Source organism: Passer montanus, unplaced genomic scaffold (genome assembly GCF_014805655.1).
Source record: "Passer montanus isolate IOZ18808 unplaced genomic scaffold, ASM1480565v1 scaffold150, whole genome shotgun sequence".
NCBI classification, from domain to species: Eukaryota; Metazoa; Chordata; class Aves; order Passeriformes; family Passeridae; genus Passer; species Passer montanus.
This window is the reverse complement of record NW_024362052.1, coordinates 6,469-18,488: the sequence shown is the minus strand read 5'-3', so window position 1 is coordinate 18,488 and position 12,020 is coordinate 6,469. Positions and strand designations below refer to the sequence as shown.

Here is a 12,020-nt window from a genome sequence, read left to right as displayed (position 1 = left end):
GCCGTGCGGGGCGGCCGCGCCCGGGCGGCCGCAGGTGAGGACGGCGCGGGGCAGCGGCGGCCCGGGCGGCCGGCGGACAGGGTGGCGGAGCACATGCTGCGGCTCTACGAGCAGTACCGCGGCGGCCGGGAGCCGCCGACACCGGCCGGGCCGTGGCTCCGGCGGGGTAACACGGTGCGCGGCTTCCGCCCGCTGCCGGCAGGTGAGTGCGCACCGCGGCCGTGGGGTCGGAGCATCGCTGGGGCGGTGCCCCGAGAGCTCGGTGGAGGGAAGAAATGAGAGAATTGGAGGAGTATCGCTTCCTGCGGGGGCTGTGGTGTTTGACGTTGTGTCCTGTGCTTAAATTATTGCTTTACCGCTTCTGCTCTGCTTCAAGCATCACTGTCATCACGCTGGCTGAGCACAGTGTGAGGGAGGTGGAGTAATTAGCGGAGCTTCTCTGGAGTCCCCCGTTTGTTAGAGGTGTTCTGCACGTGTAGCTTCTGTTGGAGCCAAGGGCTGGTTTGCACCTGATGGAGCCGTGACATGCTTGGGGTTACTGACAGTGAGATGCAGTGGCAGATGAGTTCAGTTTAAGCATCACTTGGTGGCGTAAATACTTCATCTTGGCATCTTTAGAAAGGGCACTTACGTCTCTCCATGATTACACACTGGCATGCACAGGTAGATGGGTGAAAATGTAAAAACATTTTCTGTAAGGGAGGGGGACGAGTTTAACATGCCAGCGTCTCAAAAGAACCATGTCCTAGCAGAAAGAGAAGTTCCTGTCTTGGTGCTAACCCTAACGCTTTCCTCTTGTGGTCTTTGTGCATGTGAGCTCCACAAGGGCTAAATGGAATGGCCAGCACCCAAAGATGTGCATCGCTGGGATGTCCTTCCCTTATCTCCTGCACCCCAAAACCTTGCTGCGTGTGGCACAGCTGTCACAGCACACACAGAAGCCCCATTTCCCAGTCTCTTACTTTTCTTTACACTGGTGCACTGACCCAGTGCCTTTTTCCTGGGCAAGCATCTATCGGTAAAAGTGAGAGCTGTCCGTGAGTTTCAGTGACTTGCTTCAAGTCCTTCCTGTCCTAGGAAAGAGAGCTGTGGGTGGCAGGCTTCCTTGCTTCTTCAAAAGCAACAATGTCTTTTATAAGGCAGCTCTTTGGGAGACCAAATACAATGAGGAATGAGTGGCTTTGGTGACTTAGGTTTCAACCCTGCAAGTATTCCTGTCTGCAGGAGAGGCTTTAGAGGAGTAATTACCCTGGGTTTGGAGCATTGAGAGCCAGGACTCTCCAGCTTGCTGCTCCTACTGAAGAGCTCTCTTGCCTTTCTCACGTGACTTGTTCGCCTCGTCAAGTCTTATGTCCATGACTGTCGCTGAATTAAGCCTTCCAAAAGAGGGGAGGATATAATATTTACTACAGCTCCCCCCCCAGCCAAAAAAAAGAGGAGAGGTTGTTAATGATCCCAGCAGAGCAATATTTGCTCTGTTACGCATATCTGATTAAAGCCATTTATTGTTCTAAGCCTAGAATGTTGTTGGTTGAAATCCCATCTCCGTGGTCTTTCTGATTCTATTAGTACTCTCACTTGATGTTGAGTGGCAGCAGTCCTATAAACACACTGCTTGCTAATCCCTTTCCTCCTCCTCCAGTACTTTCACAGATCGAGTGCCAAAGCAATAAATTGGTTTAAAAAATTGTTGACACTTTAATAAGTATTTATGCAAAATATTTAACCAGTTATCTGTTGTCTTTCTCTTGCCATTGGCAGCAGCAGCAGCTTATTTGGTGTGGTTATTGATGGCAGAAAATCTGTTTCCAGAAAGCCCTTATATGTGATGTTCCTCAGGGTGGTGGGTGCAATGGAAAGACTTTTTCTGACTTCTTCCTTGGGCCCAACTGCCTGACAAGGCCTGCCATGGAAATGGCACATCCAGCAGTATTCCCCTTTCAAGGTACTTTGTCTCTAGATCCTCTGCTTTGACTGTTGTACTCCTTGGCTCCAAATTTCAGTCTCCCATGGGTTTCCCCTTGTCCTTAATGGACAATTAATTTAATTAGTTAATTTAATATGTGACTTTGCTATTAAACCTTCATATTTTACCAGTCCCTCTGCCAGCCCCTTCAGGACTCAGCTTTTTGTCTGCTAGGAGCAGAAGTTCCCCCAGAATCCTCCTGTGTCTCCTCCATCCACAGCAAGAGGTCTTGAAGCAAATTTTCAGTGGTTTCATTTGCAGTTTAACTTTGCAGTTTAGTCTGACATTTTCAGGAGAGAAACTCTTCTGAAGCACAGATTTTCTGAGCTCTCAAAGGTAGCTGTGAAACCTTTCTGTCCTTGCTTTTCCTCTGCAGGGGCTTCTGGTTCTTCTGCAGCACATGGGAAAGGCCTTTCCCAAATCTCCCAGGTAACCCAGCAGACAAATTGTTGAGAGTCTGGAGCGTTGTGTGATGAGACCAAAATCTCGTAGGATTTGTTGAAACTCATCCCTGTTTCTGGTCAAAAAGCAGTGGTGTCGCACGTGGCAGCTGCAGCCCTGTCACCAACAGCCAGCAAAACCCAGCATGGCTGATTAATCAAAGCAAGCATCCTCATTCCTGTGAAAAGCAAGTTTCTCTTTCTGCCGCTCAGTTCTCTGAGGGGATGGGACCAGAGCTTCAGCCTCGTGTGGCAGCTCTTTAAAGCCTCCATCGCACGCTGCCCTGAAACCTCTCATGCACCAGAATTCACAATCAGGCTTGTTTGGGCTGGGGGTTTTGGCCATTGATTTTGATGAATGTTCATGCGATCATTCAGGTAAATTTGTTTGCAGTTAATGTTGCTAAATTATCTGGGAGCATAATTGTACAGTTTGAATAGCTCAGGAAAAGGGACCTTGCCTGTGACAAAGCTGAAAAGAAACCCCAGTCCTGAAATCCATGAGGAGTGCAGTAAGGATGTACATACATCTTTCTCAGAGTGTTCAGTTACACTTTAGCACTGTTATCTCTGATGGACTTAACTGTGGTAATTTGTTTCTCTGTATCTGAGTTGAGGGATGTTCAGCCCCTGATTTCTGTGGCAGCTCTTCTCACTGTTGCAGGACATTTCTGGGATGACTGGTAGTCCTTGTATTGCTTTGGACAGGCCTTTTTCAGTTCTTTACCTGTGGGTGCCACAGGAGTGAGCGGTTTTCCATCCCTTGTGGCTCTCAAAGGCACATAGGTGACCTGTCAAAGGTCAGGTGATCTGTGAGCCACAATGGAACACACGGGCAGCTCTGGTAAGGGAATTCTGAAGCTGTGCTCCTGCCCATGCATCCGTGTCTGTGCACGGCTGCTCTCTCCTCCAGAAAGAGAACTGAGCAGAAATCTGCTTACCCTCAGCACTGCTTCCAGAGGTGTGCTGGTGGCTGCCCAGGCTCAGGGTTTGGAGGTCAGATACAGCATGAAAAAATAAAAGAGAGCGGCAAGATAAAAGCCTCAAATGCAGATTAGGTTTAGTTCTGAAAGCATTTTTAGTCCTAGCATCACTTAAGGAGCACGGCTTGCAAATGAGTCCTGACTTTAATTGGAAGGCCCTCCTAATGGTGTTATAGTAAAGCTATACAGTCAGAAATTACTTTAAACTCTTTTTTATTGACTGAAGTTCAAGTAATTTCAGGTATTACACCTGCCCCTAGGCCAATTCTTGTGGTTTTAGAACTATGTTCTCCTCCCTTTCCCAAGGCCTGTCTTTCCTTTGTTGTGGTGCCCACGCAAACAGGGGAAGCAGAGCAGGCACGGGGAAAGCAGCGCCTCAGCGGCTCCCATCAGCCTGCAGAAACCAGCCCAGGCCAAACGCTGGCCCCTCTGAGCACCAGGGGTTCCTTGCAACAAGAGCTTTACAAATATTCAGTCAGGAGACTTTTGTTTTTTCCTTCTGTGTGTTTCTTCTGTTTGGTTTTGGGGTTTTTTTGGTGCACCCCTGTAAATGCAATGCAAGCAGTAGCATCCTGGTATTTTTCAGGAACTCGACAATCATTAAGCTATGATTTGGGCAGGTGGGCCCAAATCTGCAAGCCTCTGAGGCAAGTGGGCAGGATCTGTAGGTTTGGCCTCTCAGGACAGAATTTCTGGCTTCTGTCACTGTGTGTCTTGCAGCGGTGCCACGCACGTGAGTGACCTGTGTTCGGAGCTCCCTGCCAGTCCCTGTTTATAGGACAGTGTTTCCTACTTCAGCGTGAGGAGCTGTGGCATCAGAGGAGAGGCTGTGCACAAGTTGCTTTTCACCCCAGCAGCCCAAGTGTGATGAATCGTGGCTGTGAGGAAGAGCGAGGTCGGCTCTCCTTCCCGGATTTGTGGGTGTACCCCCTTGGTTTGCTTGGCTTGTGCTAGCTTCGAGCTAGATGCTATGTTTAGTTTTCACACCTCCTGTGGTCCTCCTGTTTAAAATATATAGCAAAGAGATCAAATGTCCAGCATGCAATGTGCAGATTTGTGGGTTTTGTATCATGAAACCCTCATGTAAGTTAGGTCCTGGGATGCAGCGTTGCTGTTTCTACACAAGCTCTTTATTTGGGAGGCTGATAGCTGGTGAACTTGCTCCTGTTTTATATTGAGTTGTTAGCTGCTGTGATCTTACCTGCTTTGCTAAAAGAATTAGTAAAACCAGTTTGGCACCAGGTCCTATGCTCTTTCAAAAGGGAGAACCGCATCCTATCTTTTCCTTTTGCATAGAACACAAATTGGTACTAGGAAGCAGCAGTCAAGCAAAAGGAAAATTGGGAGAAAAGAGCAAATCTGGTTTCCAAATCTCTTTCTACAGAGGAACTTGTTCCCGTTTCCAGCTCCAAGTGAACTTTTGTACATGGGCTGTGAACCGATGAGAACAAAGTTTTACACCGGAACCACCGATCCGTCCTTAACCGGGCCCTGGCACAGGACACCTCTAATACCTCCTTTAAATGGTGGCTAATGGTGACTGTATAACTAAATAGTTCTCGTTACTGCATCCTTTTTCACCTGTGGGATAGATTTGGCAGTCCATAAAAATGTCAGGGCATCCTCTATAAAGGTAAACACACATGTTCGCAGACTCGTTCCAGCTTTTTGATGCCTGAAATCCCCCTTGTGACAGGAATCTGTTTGTGCCAGCGATGTCGGTCTTGCTAGACCTACTGCACTTCCTTAAAAATACTCTTTCAATGCCAGTCACACTTCCTTGCAGCTGTGGGTTGGTGTGGGGAGGCGAGGAAGCACGGGCCATGCCCCTAAGATCCAGCAGGTACTTCAGCTGCAGTGCCAGGAGCTGGGTTCGAGCTGCTACTAAACAGCCTGGAATGGTTTCCAGCAGAGCAAAAGCAAAGTCTTGTTTCAATTAAATGAAATTTTTCTGAGCAAAAGATGCTTTTGTAGTTATTTGGAAGCTGCATCTTTCTTGGTGTGTAATTTTTCAGGGTAATTTCTAGCCCAGGGAACGCTTATTTCAGTGCAGTGCTCACACCTGGGAGTTGGGTATCGGTGTGGCACAAGTGGTGTACTGAACCTGGTACTCCCAAATTGTGATGCAGCCCCAGGTTATGCAGTTGGGTTTCTCGAGGCAGAATCTGGTGAATCCACAGATGTCTGTGCTGGCCAGTAGTAAGTGTTTTTGAGGTGATTTTGCAGATGAAAGATCGGAGAACTCGGAGCTGCTGAAGCTGGGAGGTGGTTGTGTGGGAAAACAGCACCATCTACTGCAAGTGCTTCGTCTTGGCAGGCTGGAATTTAGCTTTTAACCAAAATTATAGACCCCTCTGTGTCTGCCCCATGCTGTCCAGAATTTCTGGATGAACAAAAGCAGCTTCTTTTGTCTTCCAATACAATATGCCAGTTTAGAACAGGCGAGCCTTTTTAAGTGGCATTGGTAATGAGAATTAAGATCAAAACTTGTCCTTCAACATACAGAAGTGATTGAAATAATAGCTTCTTAAAAGGTGCCTAGTACAAGTGTAATCAAGGGCTGGTTTTGGCTTGAGGAATACAAATCAGGATGGGATTCCAGGTAAATCTGGCTCCCTAGGCATCTGCAATAATAGTGGTACCTGAGTTTTCAGCACTTGCTAAGTTATCTATGTGCTCTGCTGTCAGATTAGGCTGAATGTTTAAACAAAGATGATTCCTTAGATGATTTGGCCTTTCCACTGTTTTGGCCCTTTTCCACTGAAGAAGATGTGCAGGTTTTTTCCATAATTTCCATGAAGCAGTACATCTGCTAAGTTGGGGAGAAGGGGTTCTTTCTTTCTTCCTGCTTTTTTAATGTAATGATTGGAATACTATGACACAAAAATGTTCAGAAGAGGAGGAAGCTGCTTGGATTGCTGGGGTAGGGATGGGGTAGCACAGGGAGAGCCCAGGCTTTTGCCACACTTACCTGAATGGCACTGGCCATTGGGATGCTACAGGCTGGAGGCACTGAACATCACACAGAACGTGAATTTGTCAATGTCTGTGTAAGATGAGTACTGAAAATTATGTTTTCAATTGCCTGGGCAAGGGACTTCCGACCTTGTGTGGAGGGTGGGAGTGGTGTGGCTGGTCATCCCTAGTCTGTGGCCATCTCTGTGCTTGTCATTGCTTGGACTGACCCTTTGGAGAGGCTTTTCACATGCTGTGGTGTCCAAAAAGCATTTCATTCTGCATTTCCCTAATGGGTCAGGATGTTTCCAGTCCTTTGGGCGGGGTTGCAGACCATACCTTAGCTACACTGTATTTGAGTTTTCCCTCCCAGTCTGGTTTTACAGCTTGACATTCCAATCTGTATTTCTCTTTCTCTGAAGGATGGACATAACTGCAGCCCACAGGGAATTTTAAAAGAAAAATTACACCTTCCTCTTGAGCCTTGCTGTTGCACCTTTGGGGGCGTTAGAGTCCCCCACGTGTTCCACCCCACGAGCCCTCAAATCTGGTTTTTGGATTGGCTTTGTTTGGGCTACCAGGGTTGTTCTAGACTATCTGCCTGTCTTCAGCTGTATTAGTAAATACCTTCTAACTCTGGCATGAAAATTGATGAAGTGTCCAAGATGGAATGACTAAATGTACCTAGTGTGGCTGACTGTTCTAGAGGGAAACTTCAGGCATGAGTAGTGTCTGATTTAGCTAAAAGGCTGTCAGAGCAGCCATGTGTCCCCTCTGGATGACATTTTTAGATGCCCATATTCTTACGTGATTAATTCTTTTTCTAGGGAGCCCCGAGGGCCAGGAGATGTACGTTTTTAACCTGACATCACTCACGGAGTCTGAAAATGTCCTGTCAGCTTCGGTGTATTATTATGTTGGTGATCTGCTGCACGTGGAGTGGAACTGTTCCCAGCCCAGTGGCTGTTCTCATCACCGGCACAGGCCACCTGAAATTCAGATACGTCTTTCGGTTTGGACCTTTCCTTCAGCTGGGAACCCGACTCGCAGCCTGGGACATTTCCTCATAAATGTCTCCTCTGCCTACCAGGATGTCCTTTCCTGGCAGTGGAAGGATATCACTCGGCTCCTGCACGAAGCAAAGCGAAACAACGAGATGCTGCTCAGTGTTAAAATGGATCTGCCTGGCCGCCATGCCTGGGAAAGGGCATCTTCCTCCTACGAGCCCTACATCCTGATTTACGCCAATGATTCCGCTATCTCGGAGCCAGAGAGCGTCGTCTCCACCTTGCGAGGCCACCGTCACCCTCTGGCCAGGGTCCTTCCCAAGCCAGAGGGCCACAGGAGGAGCAGCACCAACATCCAGCGGAGGAAGCGCTCCGCAGGCGCCCTGCTGCCTCTGCAGAACAACGAGCTGCCGGGAGCCAAGTACCAGTATGGCGAGGAGCACAGCTGGGAGGCCACCAAGCCCTACAAGGCCTTCCAGCCACAGCTGGCAGACAGGGCCAGGAGTAAGAAGAAGCAGAGGAAGAGTCACGTGCACAAGAGCCAGACTCTGCAGTTTGATGAGCAGACACTGAAGAAGGCCAGGAGGAAGCAGTGGAACGAGCCGAGGAGTTGCGCCCGGCGCTACCTCAAGGTGGATTTTGCAGACATCGGCTGGAGCGAGTGGATTATTTCCCCAAAGTCCTTTGATGCCTATTACTGCTCAGGAGAATGCCAATTCCCAATTCCAAAGGTATGAGTGATGCTTTTTCACTGTCTGTTACCATAAACTGGGCATTTTGTTTCCCACAAAAGGCCGTAAAAGGCAGCCAGCGATGCAAGCCAGATCTGGAAAACTGTTTGGTAGGCAGCACTTGTTGTGCCCAAAAGGAGCCCAGAGGCCCTCCACAGGGAGTGGCAAGGCTGCCCCAAGGGCAGGGAGCTCCAGCTCCGGGCACTGCCAGGTGTGGTTGGGGTGCCACAGAGTCGAGTGAATCACTTCTGGTTCACTGGACCCAGGGGATCCAAAACCAGTGGATCCAGTCCCGCTCACTTTCAAAATATCCCATAGTTTGTATGAGCTGGTTGGCAGGGGAGGCTGATGTGCTCCTAGCCCTGTAACCTGGATAGATGAACTCTGCTCCACATGTCCAGTGTCATTCTTAGCAACATTCTTAGTGAGTCCTGGAGGCTGCCTAGACCTGGGAGTAGGACATGGGATTTGAGGCTGGCCTAAAACGAGGAGTATGCACAAGTAACAGCTGCAGGAAACATCAGTCAAGGCAGGGCTCTTGGACTCACTGCAGCATTTCATTCCAGAGTCTTTGGTCCTGCCACAGTGAAGCCAGAGCAGTTGGTTCCAAAATATATGTGGCATTTCAGTGGCTTAAGGAGCCAAGGGAGTCTCCCTTGGAAAGTGATGGGTGGAAGAATTGCACCAAAGGGGATGGCACCCAGACAAAGCAAGCTGGGTTCCTCTCCTGGGAGGAGGAGAAGACTTGTCTAGCTTCAGTGACACTCCGCAGGGCACTGGTGTTCTGCCTTTTGGCTTGTGACCAGCAGGCTCCCAGCTGCTGGCTCCCAGTTATTTTGGGGAGAATGCTGCCCAGCAGCTGAGTAAGGAAACATGACTGGGTGCTACCAGAGCTTTCACTTCCCTTTGAAGACAGAAATTATGCAGAAATCTGAGTTGTATGATAATCCAAAACTTGTTTTTAAATCCTGGCTGCTGCTGCTGAGGAGTATAGGTACTCTTGAATTCCAAACAAACCAACAGAAATGTCTTTGATCAGCTTAGATGGGGACTTACAACTTCATGCACTAATGTGCTGAGCAAACGAGATGATGAGCTGGAATTCACAGTTATTCCTGCTCTTTTTGCAGGTCCATATCTAACCCTTAAGACTGACTTTTTCCCAGAACCAAATAATCTCTCATTGCAGCAACACTGCAAATTGAACATTTGGCCAAAACGACCTGGTTCTGTGTATTTCCCAGGGACATATGATGGGATACACACTGAACTGTTTTGATTCCCAGATTGTGTGTGTAAGAACAACTCTAAAAACCAAAGAAAAAGCTGTATTGTGTGCATTTTTCATACCCAGCTCTCTCTTGTACAGGTACTTGGATCAGGAAGCATTTCAGGGTGCAGTTACCTTACCAGGCAGATTTGCTTTCTGTTCAGAGCAAACCTATAAAAAGTGTGTCCCTTTTTATAAATGTAGGAAATTTTGTCCTTTGAAGTTTCTTCCCTGAGGAAAATGTCACTTTAGTATGAGGCACAGCTGTCTTGGAGGCTCCTTCCTCAGCAGTGCAGGTCTCAACAGGGCCCTTCAGCGAAGCAATTTTATTATAATCCATGGCATTTTGGGTCAGTAACATGTTCTGCCGTGTCTGTCTCTTGCAGGCCATGAAGCCATCCAACCACGCCACCATCCAGAGCATTGTGAGAGCCGTCGGAGTCGTCCCCGGCATTCCCGAGCCTTGCTGTGTTCCTGACAAAATGTCTTCTCTCAGTATCTTGTTCTTTGATGAGAACAAGAACGTGGTTCTGAAGGTGTACCCCAACATGACAGTGGAGTCCTGTGCGTGCAGATAACGCCTTGGGTGGCCTTTGGGCCCTGCCAGGGTGATGGCTGGCTGCCCGGGGAAGGGGGTGGGCAGGAGTCTCATCACACCTGCTTCGTGTTTGCACTGCCAATGCATTTCCTTTGGACAAGAAAGAGAAAATGTAAAGATTTCCAGTCAGTCAGAGTGGGAGCAGGATGGATTGCAAGCAGTCATTCCAAGGAGGGTGAACACAAACTTCCTTTGTCCGTGATTCTGACCAAGACACGGGACTTGGCAGTGGGACCTGACTGTACCTGTTGGAAGCAAGAGCTGAAAGAAGAACCTGCAGATTTTTGAGACTGCCCAAAGGGACATAGTGATCTATTTTCGTACAAGAGTTTGGAAGCAGCACAGGCTGGTACTTCTTATCTCTGTTCTAATGGTGGGGAGAGGTTAGAAATGCAGTAGTCTTCATTTTAAAGCTGAGTTTCTTGCCTTAGGTTTTAGAGTAGTACAGCAAGGCAGCAAAACCAATCTGACATCCTCGTGGCCGTGCACCTCCTTGGTAAGAGGTTATCCACCTTGTGTGTGGGTTCCTTTGCACTGACACGTGCTCTGTGCTTCAGCTCTTGGGAGCTCCAAGCAGCACTGCTGAGGGCATCACTCTGACTTCTGCCATGGATACCACGCTCAGTGAGGTGTCATGAGTTCTGGAATGCTCTTCCAAAACCTGTGGGCTGTCTGCCTGCAAGGGTGCTGTGGCCAGGTTGTGCAGTGGCCTCTTCTCCCAGGTGACAAGTGACAGGAGCAGAGATCACAGCCTCAAGCTGCACCAGGAGCGGGTCAGGCTGGGCTTGAGGAAGAATTTCTGCATGGAGAGATGGTCAGGCAGTGGGAGGTGCTGGAGTCACCCTGCTCGGAGCTGTTCAGGAAAGGATCAGACGGGGCACTCAGTGCTCTGATTTAGCTGGCAAAAAGTGGTGATTTAGTGGTGATTCACTCTTCCATACTCTGGGGGCCCTGCACTCTGCAGCAGCAGGGTGTCACTCCTGGGGCAGGGCTGGCCCCAAAGATTGGCACCCTCAGCTGAGCAGAGGCTTGTGAGTTTGCAGGATGGGTTGTTCAGTGGCTCCTTTTTCCTTGTAAAACCAGCATTTTAAGTGATTTCTGGGGAAAGGTTTATCTGTGTACAGACTGTCAATTTTAAAAAGTGAAAATCACCCCCCAAAAATAAAAATTATTTTGTATATGGAAAGAAACTTTTACAGATGCTTCTAATTTATTTTATATCCACGGCCCTCCTAGTGTATCCTCCTTCATCTCAGCATTCTTCAAACCATGCTGTTTTCTCTGTCAGTGCAAGGATGAACTGCCAGGACTGCAGGGGAGCTCCAAAGGGCAGGTGTACCCGCAGTGTTTCACTGCTGGTCTGTATTGTTTTCCTCCAGGAATGTGGACATTGTGCTCGGAATTCTGGAAAAGCGGAAAATAAAATGACTTTAAAATGAAAATCTCTGTTTTCCTGTGTGGCACTTGGGCGTTTCCAAGAACATTTGAGGCTGCCTGGGAGAGTCTGTTCAGGCTTCTGGTGCTCGGGGCTGTGGTGTTTGTGTGCAGAAAACATCCCAGGCTGCCCGCCCCGGGTCTGGATGTGCATTTCCACGGTTTCTCAGAGTGGGAAAATGCCAAGAGGCTGGTGGGAAGGGCTTTCTCCCAGGCTGGGCATCATCAGGACACCTCAAGTTCAGTTTTTAAATGTTTGTTGTCTTTTGTTTCCCAGCCCAGGGCTAAGCTGGAGAAAAGGTGGACAGAGTAGCAAGTGGGACTCCCATGTTTAGATCCATCCTTGCATTCCAGGTTCTCCTGCTGGGTCTGTGCTGCCTAAAGGAAGGAGATGCTGGGGGTACCTGTTTGTTCACCTTGGAAGAGACACTGAGCATGAAATTGCAGGGCAGCTGCACTTGTGTAGTGGCTGCAGGAGAAGCATCTTGCCCTCTGTGTCCCTGCATCCCTCTGTCCCTGCCTGGTGTTTGGCACTCTGTCTTTTTCTCTGTCCTTCTCCCTGCCTCACTCATGCTCCTTTTTTATTTTCCCTGTGCCATTGTTCCTCGTGGGATCCTTGTGTCCCATTCCCCGTTC

The 12,020-nt window shown here is 48.7% G+C and overlaps 1 protein-coding gene across 12 annotated transcripts in view; it reads left to right on the top strand.

The window, feature by feature from the left end:
- The window catches only part of BMP3 (bone morphogenetic protein 3), a 76,604-nt gene extending 65,212 nt beyond the window's left edge, over window positions 1-11,392 (top strand). For all 12 annotated transcript variants that reach the window (XM_039701932.1, XM_039701938.1, XM_039701936.1 and 9 more), the window contains 2 exons: window positions 7,172-8,082; window positions 9,739-11,392. In XM_039701932.1, the coding sequence (XP_039557866.1) occupies window positions 7,172-8,082; window positions 9,739-9,930 (1,103 nt within the window). In that variant the 3' untranslated portion in view covers window positions 9,931-11,392. The remainder of the gene's footprint in view (window positions 1-7,171; window positions 8,083-9,738) is intronic.
- Window positions 11,393-12,020: the final 628 nt, after the last annotated feature.